At 49.3% G+C, this 14,189-nt stretch overlaps 1 protein-coding gene across 1 annotated transcript; it reads left to right on the top strand.

Moving 5' to 3' along the window:
* Positions 1-551: 551 nt before the first annotated feature.
* On the top strand, positions 552-13,711 carry LOC121290229 (phosphoglycerate mutase 2-like). The gene is made up of 3 exons (XM_041210536.1): positions 552-1,101; positions 8,494-8,674; positions 13,379-13,711. The coding sequence occupies exons 1-3, from the start codon at positions 688-690 to the stop codon at positions 13,546-13,548; spliced, it is 765 nt and encodes a 254-aa protein (XP_041066470.1). The 5' UTR covers positions 552-687; the 3' UTR covers positions 13,549-13,711.
* Positions 13,712-14,189: the final 478 nt, after the last annotated feature.

Here is a 14,189-nt window from a genome sequence, read left to right as displayed (position 1 = left end):
CCCCACAGTCCCTCCCCCTCTCTCCCCAGCCGCTCCCCCTCTCTCTCCCCAGCCCCTCCCCCTCTCTCGCCCCCACAGCCCCTCCCCTCTCTCACCCCAGCCCCTCCCCCTCCCCTCCCCCTCTCTCGCCCCCACAGTCCCTCCCCCTCTCTCCCCAGCCCCTCCTCCCCCTCTCTCTCCCCAGCCCGTCCCCCACTCGTCCCCCAGCCCCTCCCCCTCTCTCGCCCCCAGCCCCTCCCCCCCCCTCCCCCTCCCCCAGCCCCTCCCCCTCTCTCGCCCCCAGCCCCTCCCCCCCTCCCCCTCCCCCCAGCCCCTCCCCCTCTCTCGCCCCTATTCCCCATTCTCGTCCCCCAGCCCCTCCCCCTCTCTCGTCCCCGGCCCCTCCCCCTCCCTCGCCCCCGGCCCCTCCTTCTCTCGCTCGCCGCCGGCCCCTCCCCCGGCCTCTCCAGCCTCCCCCAGCCCCTCCCTCCCCCTCTCTCTCTCTCTCTCTCACTCACCCCCCCGGCCCCTCCCCCCTGCGGCCCCACCCCCCAGCCCCGCCCCGCCCCCCCCTCCCTCTCCCGCTATTTAAGCCTGTCCCGCTCGCGACTTCTGTCTGATGCGGGGTAGCCGGGCCTAGTCGAGTTTCCATAGTAACCGCCTCCTCGGCCTGGAGTGAGTGAGTGAGTGAGCGCAGCGCAGCGCAGCATGGCCTGTTACAAGCTGGTGATCGTGCGGCACGGCGAGAGCTCCTGGAACCAGGAGAACCGCTTCTGCGGCTGGTTCGACGCCGACCTGAGCGAGAAGGGGGAGGGGGAGGCCAAGCGGGGGGCCCACGCTCTCCGGGAGGCCGGCTACCTCTTCGACGTCTGCTACACCTCGGTGCTGAAGAGGGCCATCCGCACCCTCTGGATCATCCTGGAGGGCATCGACCAGATGTGGCTGCCCGTCACCCGCACCTGGCGCCTCAACGAGCGCCACTACGGCGGCCTGACCGGCCTCAACAAGGCGGAGACAGCGGCCAAGCACGGGGAGGAGCAGGTTAAAATCTGGCGCAGATCCTTCGATATTCCGCCGCCGCCCATGGATGAAAAGCACCCTTATTACTGCTCCATCAGCAAGGTGAGGGGGTAATCATGCCCTTATTACTGCTCCATCCGCAAGGGGAGGGTAATAATACCCTTATTACTGCTCCATCGGCAAGGGGAGGGTAATAATACCCTTATTACTGCTCCATCCGCAAGGGGAGGGTAATAATACCCTTATTACTGCTCCATCGGCAAGGGGAGGGTAATAATACCCTTATTACTGCTCCATCGGCAAGGGGAGGGTAATAATACCCTTATTACTGCTCCATCGGCAAGGGGAGGGTAATAATACCCTTATTACTGCTCCATCGTCAAGGGGAGGGTAATAATACCCTTATTACTGCTCCATCGGCAAGGGGAGGGGGTAATAATGCCCTTATTACTGCTCCATCGGCAAGGGGAGGGTAATCATACCCTTATTACTGCTCCATCGGCAAGGGGAGGGGGTAATCATGCCCTTATTACTGCTCCATCGTCAAGGGGAGGGTAATAATACCCTTATTACTGCTCCATCGGCAAGGGGAGGGGGTAATAATGCCCTTATTACTGCTCCATCGGCAAGGGGAGGGTAATCATACCCTTATTACTGCTCCATCGGCAAGGGGAGGGGGTAATCATGCCCTTATTACTGCTCCATCGGCAAGGGGAGGGGGTAATAATACCCTTATTACTGCTCCATCCGCAAGGGGAGGGTAATAATACCCTTATTACTGCTCCATCGGCAAGGGGAGGGGTAATCATACCCTTATTACTGCTCCATCAGCAAGGTGAGGGGGTAATCATGCCCTTATTACTGCTCCATCAGCAAGGTGAGGGGGTAATCATGCCCTTATTACTGCTCCATCGGCAAGGGGAGGGGGTAATAATACCCTTATTACTGCTCCATCCGCAAGGGGAGGGGGGTAATCATGCCCTTATTACTGCTCCATCCGCAAGGGGAGGGGGTAATCATGCCCTTATTACTGCACCATCGGCAAGGGGAGGGGGTAATCATACCCTTATTACTGCTCCATCCGCAAGGGGAGGGGGTAATCATACCCTTATTACTGCTCCATCCGCAAGGGGAGGGGGTAATCATACCCTTATTACTGCTCCATCGGCAAGGGGAGGGGGTAATAATACCCTTATTACTGCTCCATCGGCAAGGGGAGGGGGTAATAATACCCTTATTACCGCTCCATCGGCAAGGGGAGGGGGTAATAATGCCCTTATTACTGCTCCATCGGCAAGGGGAGGGGGTAATAATACCCTTATTACTGCTCCATCGGCAAGGGGAGGGGGTAATAATACCTTATTACTGCTCCATCGGCAAGGGGAGGGGGTAATCATACCCTTATTACTGCTCCATCGGCAAGGGGAGGGGGTAATAATACCCTTATTACTGCTCCATCGGCAAGGGGAGGGGGTAATAATACCTTATTACTGCTCCATCGGCAAGGGGAGGGGGTAATAATACCCTTATTACTGCTCCATCGGCAAGGGGAGGGGGTAATAATACCTTATTACTGCTCCATCGGCAAGGGGAGGGGGTAATCATACCCTTATTACTGCTCCATCGGCAAGGGGAGGGGGTAATCATACCCTTATTACTGCTCCATCGGCAAGGGGAGGGGGTAATCATACCCTTATTACTGCTCCATCCGCAAGGGGAGGGGGTAATCATACCCTTATTACTGCTCCATCCGCAAGGGGAGGGGGTAATCATACCCTTATTACTGCTCCATCGGCAAGGGGAGGGGGTAATAATGCCCTTATTACTGCTCCATCGGCAAGGGGAGGGGGTAATAATACCCTTATTACTGCACCATCGGCAAGGGGAGGGTAATAATACCCTTATTACTGCTCCATCGGCAAGGGGAGGGGGTAATAATACCTTATTACTGCACCATCGGCAAGGGGAGGGGGTAATAATACCCTTATTACTGCTCCATCGGCAAGGGGAGGGGGTAATAATACCCTTATTACTGCACCATCGGCAAGGGGAGGGTAATAATACCCTTATTACTGCTCCATCGGCAAGGGGAGGGTAATAATACCCTTATTACTGCTCCATCGGCAAGGGGAGGGGGTAATAATACCCTTATTACTGCTCCATCGGCAAGGGGAGGGGGTAATAATACCCTTATTACTGCTCCATCGGCAAGGGGAGGGGGTAATAATACCCTTATTACTGCTCCATCGGCAAGGGGAGGGGGTAATCATGCCCTTATTACTGCTCCATCGGCAAGGGGAGGGGGTAATAATACCCTTATTACTGCTCCATCGGCAAGGGGAGGGGGTAATCATACCCTTATTACTGCTCCATCGGCAAGGGGAGGGGGTAATAATACCCTTATTACTGCTCCATCGGCAAGGGGAGGGGGTAATCATGCCCTTATTACTGCTCCATCGGCAAGGGGAGGGGGTAATCATACCCTTATTACTGCTCCATCCGCAAGGGGAGGGGGTAATCATACCCTTATTACTGCTCCATCCGCAAGGGGAGGGGGTAATCATACCCTTATTACTGCTCCATCCGCAAGGGGAGGGTAATAATACCCTTATTACTGCTCCATCGGCAAGGGGAGGGTAATAATACCCTTATTACTGCTCCATCCGCAAGGTGAGGGGGTAATCATGCCCTTATTACTGCTCCATCGTCAAGGGGAGGGGGTAATCATGCCCTTATTACTGCTCCATCGGCAAGGGGAGGGTAATCATACCCTTATTACTGCTCCATCGGCAAGGGGAGGGGGTAATCATACCCTTATTACTGCTCCATCCGCAAGGGGAGGGGGTAATCATGCCCTTATTACTGCTCCATCCGCAAGGGGAGGGGGTAATCATACCCTTATTACTGCTCCATCGGCAAGGGGAGGGGGTAATCATACCCTTATTACTGCTCCATCCGCAAGGGGAGGGGGTAATCATGCCCTTATTACTGCTCCATCGGCAAGGGGAGGGGGTAATCATACCCTTATTACTGCTCCATCCGCAAGGGGAGGGGGTAATCATACCCTTATTACTGCTCCATCGGCAAGGGGAGGGGGTAATCATACCCTTATTACTGCTCCATCCGCAAGGGGAGGGGGTAATCATGCCCTTATTACTGCTCCATCGGCAAGGGGAGGGGGTAATAATACCCTTATTACTGCTCCATCGGCAAGGGGAGGGGGTAATAATACCCTTATTATTGCTCCATCGGCAAGGGGAGGGGGTAATAATACCCTTATTACTGCTCCATCGGCAAGGTGAGGGGGGTAATCATACCCTTATTACTGCTCCATCGGCAAGGGGAGGGGGTAATAATACCCTTATTACTGCTCCATCGGCAAGGGGAGGGGGTAATCATGCCCTTATTACTGCTCCATCCGCAAGGGGAGGGGGTAATCATACCCTTATTACTGCTCCATCGGCAAGGTGAGGGGGTAATCATGCCCTTATTACTGCTCCATCCGCAAGGGGAGGGGGTAATCATACCCTTATTACTGCTCCATCGGCAAGGGGAGGGGGTAATCATGCCCTTATTACTGCTCCATCAGCAAGGTGAGGGGGTAATCATGCCCTTATTACTGCTCCATCAGCAAGGTGAGGGGGTAATCATGCCCTTATTACTGCTCCATCAGCAAGGTGAGGGGGTAATCATGCCCTTATTACTGCTCCATCGGCAAGGGGAGGGGGTAATCATGCCCTTATTACTGCTCCATCGGCAAGGGGAGGGGGTAATAATACCCTTATTACTGCTCCATCGGCAAGGGGAGGGGGTAATCATGCCCTTATTACTGCTCCATCCGCAAGGGGAGGGGGTAATCATGCCCTTATTACTGCTCCATCAGCAAGGGGAGGGGGTAATCATGCCCTTATTACTGCTCCATCGGCAAGGGGAGGGGGTAATAATGCCCTTATTACTGCTCCATCAGCAAGGGGAGGGGTAATCATGCCCTTATTACTGCTCCATCGGCAAGGGGAGGGGGTAATAATGCCCTTATTACTGCTCCATCGGCAAGGGGAGGGGGTAATCATGCCCTTATTACTGCTCCATCGGCAAGGGGAGGGGGTAATCATGCCCTTATTACTGCTCCATCGGCAAGGGGAGGGGGTAATCATACCCTTATTACTGCTCCATCCGCAAGGGGAGGGGGTAATCATACCCTTATTACTGCTCCATCGGCAAGGGGAGGGGGTAATCATACCCTTATTACTGCTCCATCGGCAAGGGGAGGGGGTAATAATGCCCTTATTACTGCTCCATCGGCAAGGGGAGGGGGTAATAATACCCTTATTACTGCACCATCGGCAAGGGGAGGGTAATAATACCCTTATTACTGCTCCATCGGCAAGGGGAGGGGGTAATAATACCTTATTACTGCACCATCGGCAAGGGGAGGGGGTAATAATACCTTATTACTGCACCATCGGCAAGGGGAGGGGGTAATAATACCCTTATTACTGCTCCATCGGCAAGGGGAGGGGGTAATAATACCCTTATTACTGCACCATCGGCAAGGGGAGGGGGTAATAATACCCTTATTACTGCTCCATCAGCAAGGGGAGGGTAATAATACCCTTATTACTGCTCCATCGGCAAGGGGAGGGGGTAATAATACCCTTATTACTGCTCCATCAGCAAGGTGAGGGGGTAATCATACCCTTATTACTGCTCCATCGGCAAGGGGAGGGGGTAATCATACCCTTATTACTGCTCCATCGGCAAGGGGAGGGGGTAATCATACCCTTATTACTGCTCCATCGGCAAGGGGAGGGGGTAATAATGCCCTTATTACTGCTCCATCGGCAAGGGGAGGGGGTAATAATACCCTTATTACTGCACCATCGGCAAGGGGAGGGTAATAATACCCTTATTACTGCTCCATCGGCAAGGGGAGGGGGTAATAATACCTTATTACTGCACCATCGGCAAGGGGAGGGGGTAATAATACCCTTATTACTGCTCCATCGGCAAGGGGAGGGGGTAATAATACCCTTATTACTGCACCATCGGCAAGGGGAGGGTAATAATACCCTTATTACTGCTCCATCAGCAAGGGGAGGGTAATAATACCCTTATTACTGCTCCATCGGCAAGGGGAGGGGGTAATAATACCCTTATTACTGCTCCATCGGCAAGGGGAGGGGGTAATAATACCCTTATTACTGCTCCATCGGCAAGGGGAGGGGGTAATAATACCCTTATTACTGCTCCATCGGCAAGGGGAGGGGGTAATCATGCCCTTATTACTGCTCCATCGGCAAGGGGAGGGGATAATAATACCCTTATTACTGCTCCATCGGCAAGGGGAGGGGGTAATCATACCCTTATTACTGCTCCATCGGCAAGGGGAGGGGGTAATCATACCCTTATTACTGCTCCATCGGCAAGGGGAGGGGGTAATCATGCCCTTATTACTGCTCCATCGGCAAGGGGAGGGGGTAATCATGCCCTTATTACTGCTCCATCGGCAAGGGGAGGGGGTAATAATACCCTTATTACTGCTCCATCGGCAAGGGGAGGGGGTAATCATACCCTTATTACTGCTCCATCGGCAAGGGGAGGGGGTAATAATACCCTTATTACTGCTCCATCGGCAAGGGGAGGGGGTAATCATGCCCTTATTACCGCTCCATCGGCAAGGGGAGGGGGTAATAATACCCTTATTACCGCTCCATCGGCAAGGGGAGGGGGTAATCATGCCCTTATTACCGCTCCATCGGCAAGGGGAGGGGGTAATAATACCCTTATTACTGCTCCATCGGCAAGGGGAGGGGGTAATCATACCCTTATTACTGCTCCATCGGCAAGGGGAGGGGGTAATAATACCCTTATTACTGCTCCATCGGCAAGGGGAGGGGGTAATAATACCCTTATTACTGCTCCATCATCAAGGGGAGGGGGTAATAATACCCTTATTACTGCTCCATCGGCAAGGGGAGGGGGTAATAATACCCTTATTACTGCTCCATCGGCAAGGGGAGGGGGTAATAATACCCTTATTACTGCTCCATCGGCAAGGGGAGGGGGTAATAATACCCTTATTACTGCTCCATCGGCAAGGGGAGGGGGTAATAATACCCTTATTACTGCACCATCATCAAGGGGAGGGGGTAATAATACCTTATTACTGCACCATCAGCAAGGTGAGGAGTACAGTAATGGGGTAAGGAGGCTGGGTGGGAATAAATGAGTGGAGAGTGGAACAGACGAGAGGTAAGGGTGGGAAGGCTGGAGGGTGTGAATGACAGGGTGGAGATGAGCGAAATCATGGGGATGGGGGTAGCCTGTGAGGGGCACCTGTGGGTACAATCTGCTGATTTCCATCTGGTGCGATGCTGAGGGGAAAGGGAGTATCTGAACTGGGGGCATCTGCTGAGGTAAATCCACTGAGGTGTAGAGAGGGCATCTGTTATGGTATCATTAGGACTATGGGGTACAGGCTCTCATGTTCCTGGTTGTGTTGGTTCTGCAGGCTTGTACTGGATCCTTAAGGCAAAACACAGTAGTTAAATCCTGTTCCTGATGCTGCTTCACTACAAGTGCTTCCATGTTTTGCTGTTTTCTATCTGGCCTGTTCTTTCTCTCTATCCCGCCTTTGTGGGGAGACGTGCAATTCCTCACGATGCTCTACCCATTCACACTCAGCCATTCACACTGTAGCTGTCATGGAAACTTTAGTGCACCGCATCCTCCTTTAATTAGTCATTCTTAGAACTTCACCCTCCTCCTCTTTCCTCCTCCTCTACCCTCCCCTCACCACTATTGCTAATTGCTGGATCACTAGATGTGTAACTCTCCTCACTGAAACTAGTTACAGCCCAAGTACCTCTTGTAGAATTAACCGTTTGCTTACATGAGATTCCTGCTGGAAAGTTGGCATCGTTTTCAAAATTAACAATCTTGCTCAGACTTTGTGGAAATGTCTCATTTTCATGTGAGCTGCTGCTGGAGAAACCCACTAAATTTTTCTCCCAGAAAAGCACCCATTGAACAATCTTGTGGGGGAGGGAAGAAACTGTAAGCATTTGTTGACACTACTGCCGACTACCTGAAATCCTGTTGGTTTTTTTTTTAAACCTTAAGATGTGATTTTTTTTTTTAAAAGGGGGTTCTTTAGAATGCCATGGTTTCATTTGAAGAGCATTCCTCCCTGAAAGTGTTTTTATAAAAATTCAAACTCTACCACGGAGAGCCAGTGCAGATACGATGAGCTGAATGGCCTCCTTTGGTGATTCTGTGTATTTCTGGAACATTGGTACAGAAATACGAGATGCTTCCAAAGCTGTTGTGATTAGATGCTGTATTTTTTAAATTCTTGCAGTATGAGCACCTTGTAGCTCTGAGCTGTGGTAGGATTTGATGGCAGATACTGTTGTGCATAAAGATTAAAGTAATTAGCTTTGCATTAAAGTGAATTGAGAATTTATTTATTTATTTATTTTGTTTGCATTGCAGGCACGGCGCTACGAGGCCTTAACATCTACTGAGCTGCCAACCTGCGAGAGCCTGAAGGACACCATTGCGCGAGCCTTGCCTTTCTGGAATGACGTGATTGTGCCACAGATTAAGGCTGGCAAGCGTGTGCTGATTGCGGCCCATGGCAACAGTTTGAGGGGCATCGTCAAGCACCTTGAGGGTAAGCTGCTAGCTGCTTGGCTGAGGTGTGGCTTCTTCGTGGGCATCAGCAACACCTTCCTGTATGTTATTCTGCCGAAAGTTGGCAGTAGGCTGTTTGACTAGGGTAGGCCTCGCAGGTGTTTCACTCGCTGGACATGCATTGCAGGAGCCATGGTATTTTGCACTGGGCTGCTGGTGCCGAACTCTGTTTAACTTTGTGCCGATCAGCACTGGCCTATATCTGGTGCTCTGTACCATGTCAGGCAATGCACTTCATTTGCTAAGCTATGGTCAGGGGGGCTCCGAGGGAATTAAACCTGAAAACAAGATGAGCTTTGTGTTATTTTGTACCATGCCTTGTGCCTAGACCACCTCCTGCAGGCATCTTGTTTTAAGAGTTGTCAGGCAGTTGCCTGTTATTAATATGGGTTAAGTGATAATTCCAGAATTTGTTTGGGTGGGTGGGGGGAGGCAGGGAGATGTTCGCACCAGTAGAGAATCCTGAACAAAAACAGAATTATCTGGAAAAACTCAGCAGGTCTGGCAGCATCGGCGGAGAAGAAAAGAGTTGACATTTCGAGTCCTCATGACCCTTCGACAGAACTTGAGTTAGAGTCCAAGAAAGAGCTGAAATATAAGCTGGTTTAAGGTGTGTGTGTGGGGGGCGGAGAGATAGAGAGACAGAGGTGGAGGGGGTTGGTGTGGTTGTAGGGACAAACAAGCAGTGATAGAAGCAGATCAAAAGATGTCAACGACAATAAGAATCTACAAGTTCTGTCGAAGGGTCATGAGGACTCGAAACGTCAACTCTTTTCTTCTCCGCCGATGCTGCCAGACCTGCTGAGTTTTTCCAGGTAATTCTGTTTTTGATAAGAATCCTGAACCAGTTATGACAAATCTATGGGCAGTGCCCATCAGGGAGGAAATCTGCTGTCCTCCTACCTAGTCTTCCTGCACTAGACATAGCCCTGATCTTTCAAGGCCACCTGCTGCACCCGCCCCCCCCCCCCCCCCGCCCTCCCACAACAATCTGCACTTGTGCCACATGTGTGAATGCCAGTCACACAGTGCTGTAATCCTTTAAAAGTCATTTAAGGGGTGAGGCATATTAAGTAACTGGCTTCTCTCTGGAAGGTGTGGATTACACCTGACATTTGAGTTAAGGGTGGCTTCATTCCCAGCCCAGGGTCAAAGCTGTAGCCTGCTAAAGATCAACCAGCAGTGATGCTGCAGTTTGTCTGTGTGTGTGTGGATTTCCACTTTTCTTTTAAAGTAGCAAAGTCCGTATTATATGGTGATGGGGCTGACTTCAGTCAGGCCCTCTTCCTGTGTGCTTGCACAAGCAATAGACATCAGTGTATAGTTCTGATTTTGCTTTTAAACACTGCAGTGACACAGTAAATCCTCTTTTCCCCCCTCAGCCTATCCTTATTAAAACTGGCCCTATTCAATTAAAAAAAAAGTTAGAAGCTCCGGTGTAGTGGCAGGATTTGCTCACTTGGTGGTGTAAATTATTGGTCCAAATAGCTGCCCTTTACACCCTGCACAGCCAGGCTCTGCTGTCACCACACTGGACTGGCTAGAGTGACCCGGAGACATGTGCTCCTGGTAATCCAGTGATAACACTGCCCAGTATGGTCCTGAGCTAAACAAATTTAGTTGGGAGGGTAGACTGGAGCTGTGCTAGTTGTGGATATGATCTGATCACGTGGTTGGGATGTGTTGAACCAGTAATACAGACTCCCATTTTTTTTTAATTTTCACGGTATGTGGGTGTCGCTGGCTAGGTAAGCACTTATTGCCCATTGCTAATTGCCCTTGAAGGTGGTGGTGAGCTACCACCTCCCCTAGTAATGCCATTGCCCCTGTTCCAGAGGTAACTGAGTTTAGTGGAAGGGATATTAAACTGCAGTGCAGTCACTGAAAGCTAACATGCATGTGCAATTAGGAAAGCAAATGGGCATATTGACCTTTATCACAAGAGCATTTGAGTACAGGAGTGAAGAAGTCTTGCCGCAGTTGTATATAGCCTTGGATGAGGCCGTACCTGGAGTATTGCATATAGTTTTGGTCTCCTTATCTAAGGAAGGATATACTTGCCATAGAGGGAGGACAACAAACTGATCCCTGCAATGGTGGGATTTGCCTGTGAGGAGACTGGGCCTGCTATCTGTAGAGTTTAGAATGACAGGTGACCTCATTGAATAATCAAAAATTCTTACATGGCTTGACAGGGTAGACGCAGGAAGGATGTATCCCCTGGCTGGGGAGTGGTGGGGGCTTGAGAACCAGGGAACACAGTCTCAGAATAAGAGGTCGGCCATTTAGGACAGATGAGGAGGAATTTCTTCACTCAGAGGCTGGTGAACCTTTGGAATTCTCTACCCCAGAGGGCTGTGGAGGCTCAGTCACTGAGTAGTTCAAGACAGAAATCGATGGATTTCTAGATATTAAAGACATAAAGGGATATGGGGAAAGTGCAGGAAGATGTTGAAGTAGAAGATCAGCCATAATCTAGTTGAATGGTGGAGTGGACTCGAAGGACTGAATGGCCTACTGCTGTGTTCCTACTGGGTGTTCTACAGTACAATATCAAGAATAGCCATGTTCCTAACTCATTTGCTGACTAGACACCAGGAGTTGCACTTCTGACAGCTAATCAGAACTGTCCAGTGCTGCTCGATTTTTTAAAAAGTCTTCCAACACTTCAAGAGACCTTTTGAAATCCTGTTTGGACAAAAGGTCACAGACATGAAACATTAACTCTCTTCCTTTCTATACAGGAATTGCTTGACCTGCCAAGTCTCTCCAGCATTTTCTGCTTTATATTTCAAAAGTAACTTTGGTTGGAGATCTGTTGGGTGCAGCACTGTTTGAAATGGGCCATCTCATTAGAGGTTGCAGGGACTGGGGTGAAATTTGGGAGCCTTGTGCCTGATATATGCATGTCAGTAAGACTAACAAGACAGATGTTTGTGAAAGTTTAATTTTTGTGATTTAAGCAGGCAGAAATAAAACTCAAGCTACAATAACCCCTTATGGATAGGGCATAAAGAAGGTAAGTGAGCACTCAGGGACACCTAGAGATATTAAAGACCAGGTAGAGTATGGAGGGTTTGGGGGGTGGGGAAGAGATTTAAAAAAAGTGTATTCAATTTTTCCATGAATTTCCTTTTCTGTTCCCTCTATAACCATGCTGCACTGTCAACTTTGTAAAATCAGAGTTATCCTACTTGTGATGTTGGAATCCTCAGCTGGATCCACATTGCTGATTCTGTGACCTTGGGGAGGTTGATCACTGAGCTTGCCCTCTCCTAAAAGCAGTTTAAACAGAAAACTCGCTTGTGCTATGGAAAGGTCACTCATCTGCCCCATCATGAAGTTTGTGGGTCATGTTACTATTTATGACAGTGCAGCCATTTGAATGCTCCTCTCACTGGTACAGATTCTGATGCTATAAATACTGCAGCAAACCCAGTTTGTAACGTGAGTGAGCAGAGACGCACTCCATAAAGGTCACAGGCATTCCAAGCAGCCCTTGTCACACTAACTCACAACTTGACCTGTGCAGAGTGCTCTAGCTGGTCTGGCAACTCTGCAATCTTCAGAGAATTTAATCCCTTCAGATTTCCAAATGAATGATTTTGAGAAATGATTTAGACAACATTGGACAATTCTAATATAAACTGGAGTTAGAAATTTGCATATAAAGCACTTAATTCACAGGTTCTGCACAACACTGAAGATGAGTCTTTGCTGCTTGCACCATTCACAGTACTATACAAGGTCTAATGCACTGTGCTGTATTCTGTCTGACTTTTCTACTCTAAGCCATTAGCACATATTAAAAGCTTTGCCACTTGGGTGGATGGTGTGTTTGTGTTGGGGATGCAACTGTTGGCCTTAACTCTGGGTTATAAGGCTAATATCAGCCAGTATTTCCCACTCCAAATCATTAACCACCCACATGTTGGGTAGGGACAGGGTCAGGTTTCGGTTGTGATGTCAGATAACTTAAGTAACTTCAAAAGTGAAAATGGCTACTTGGACTAGATATCCTCCCTGGGAAGGAGGTGGGCAGAATGAAGTCAGGCAGGCAGTACATTGATGCTGTCTACTAATATCCATGCTTCTGTCATCTCTAGACTTAATTATTCCTTTCCTGGTTTCCTATCCTCTTGACTCTTTAACTATCATTGTCATTTGCTCACTAATGTGCACTGGCTCCCTGTCCAAACACATTTAAATTCCCTCTTAATAAACCCTCCCTATCTGTGGAGCCTCATTCTTCCATTCTCTCCCCCCCGCCCATATCAACTAGCTCCAGTCTTTGCTGTCTTGTCCCCTCTTTTTGTATCTGACCATCGGTGGCAGAGCAAGCCTTCTATCAGCTTTGCTTTGCCCTCTGGAGTTCTTCATTAAATCCTCTTTTTCTTAATCCCCTTTTTGTTAACCTTGCATTAATCAGCCTCTAGTCTGCAGCCTTTTGTGTTAATCAAAGATGTTCTCTAAATCAAAGTTCTGTGGAATAGAAAAATGTGTTACAATTATGGCACTCAACATATAGCTTTTCCTCAGCTATGTCACTACCATTACCCCTAGAGAAGTCTAGCCAATGGAGAGTCTCTCTTATCTGATTCTGTATGAGTGAAGTGTTATCACTTAGTCAGGGATGCTCCCTTTCAAATTGTGGCAATGTCTTAAATTTTATCTCTTGTTTCAGGCATGTCTGATGCTGCGATCATGGACCTCAACCTGCCGACTGGTATTCCCATCGTTTACGAGTTGGACGCACACCTGAAGCCCACTGGCCCCATGAAGTTCCTGGGAGATGAGGCGACTGTAAAAGCAGCCATGGAGGCTGTAGCAGCACAAGGCAAAGTCAAGAAGTGAAGCAGAGACAATGTACCGCAAGCCTTTGGGTGAAGTTAGTGCCTGTAAACTACCATACATCAAGTCTACAAACACTGCTGTTCAACCATTTTTTAAAATGTTTCTGTATGCAGTTATTTATCATGAAGAAATTTTAAATTAAACATGATTGGATCTGCTTTTATCTCTTTATCACCAGTCACTTCTTCTAAACTGTTGGATTCAAAAATACCAAACTGCACCTGAATCATTCTCAGTGGTTGTATTTCTGAACAATTTTCAATCTAAAATACACCTATCTATCTTTAATACCTGTAGGAGTTTTGCCTAGTGTCCCTTCCAACTTGTTGGCCATAAGGATCAATGTATTTGGCTTCAAAATGACATTTGTACTGGAAGTCGTGATGCCTAACGAATGGAGAGCCACACTGATGCTATATGGGATCTCTCTCAAAGCTTGAGGTTCAGCTCTGTTGTTAGCTTTCTTTGGGAATCAGTGAGAGCCAGAGGGCACAGAGTTAAGGTGACTGGAGGGGGGAAATTTCTTACAGAAAAAGTGAGTAATATTTGAAATCCACTACCTGATAGGAAAAATTCAGTGATGGTTTTCAAAAGAGAAATTGGAGAAATGCAAGGTTACCGGGTGTGGGGGGGGGGGGGGG

The sequence above is a fragment of the Carcharodon carcharias genome, chromosome 17, assembly GCF_017639515.1.
Source record: "Carcharodon carcharias isolate sCarCar2 chromosome 17, sCarCar2.pri, whole genome shotgun sequence".
Taxonomy (NCBI): Eukaryota; Metazoa; Chordata; class Chondrichthyes; order Lamniformes; family Lamnidae; genus Carcharodon; species Carcharodon carcharias.
Note: the sequence above shows the minus strand (reverse complement) of the source record. Positions and strands in the feature narration are given on the sequence as shown.

What these genes read in the sequence shown, in the direction of transcription:
- LOC121290229 (XM_041210536.1), top strand. Translation starts at nt 688, where the DNA reads ATGGCCTGTTACAAGCTGGTGATCGTGCGGCACGGCGAGAGCTCCTGG. An exon ending in ATTACTGCTCCATCAGCAAG is followed by an intron (nt 1,102 to 8,493) that starts GTGAGGGGGTAA and finishes TTTGCATTGCAG; the next exon opens with GCACGGCGCTACGAGGCCTT. An exon ending in CATCGTCAAGCACCTTGAGG is followed by an intron (nt 8,675 to 13,378) that starts GTAAGCTGCTAG and finishes CTCTTGTTTCAG; the next exon opens with GCATGTCTGATGCTGCGATC.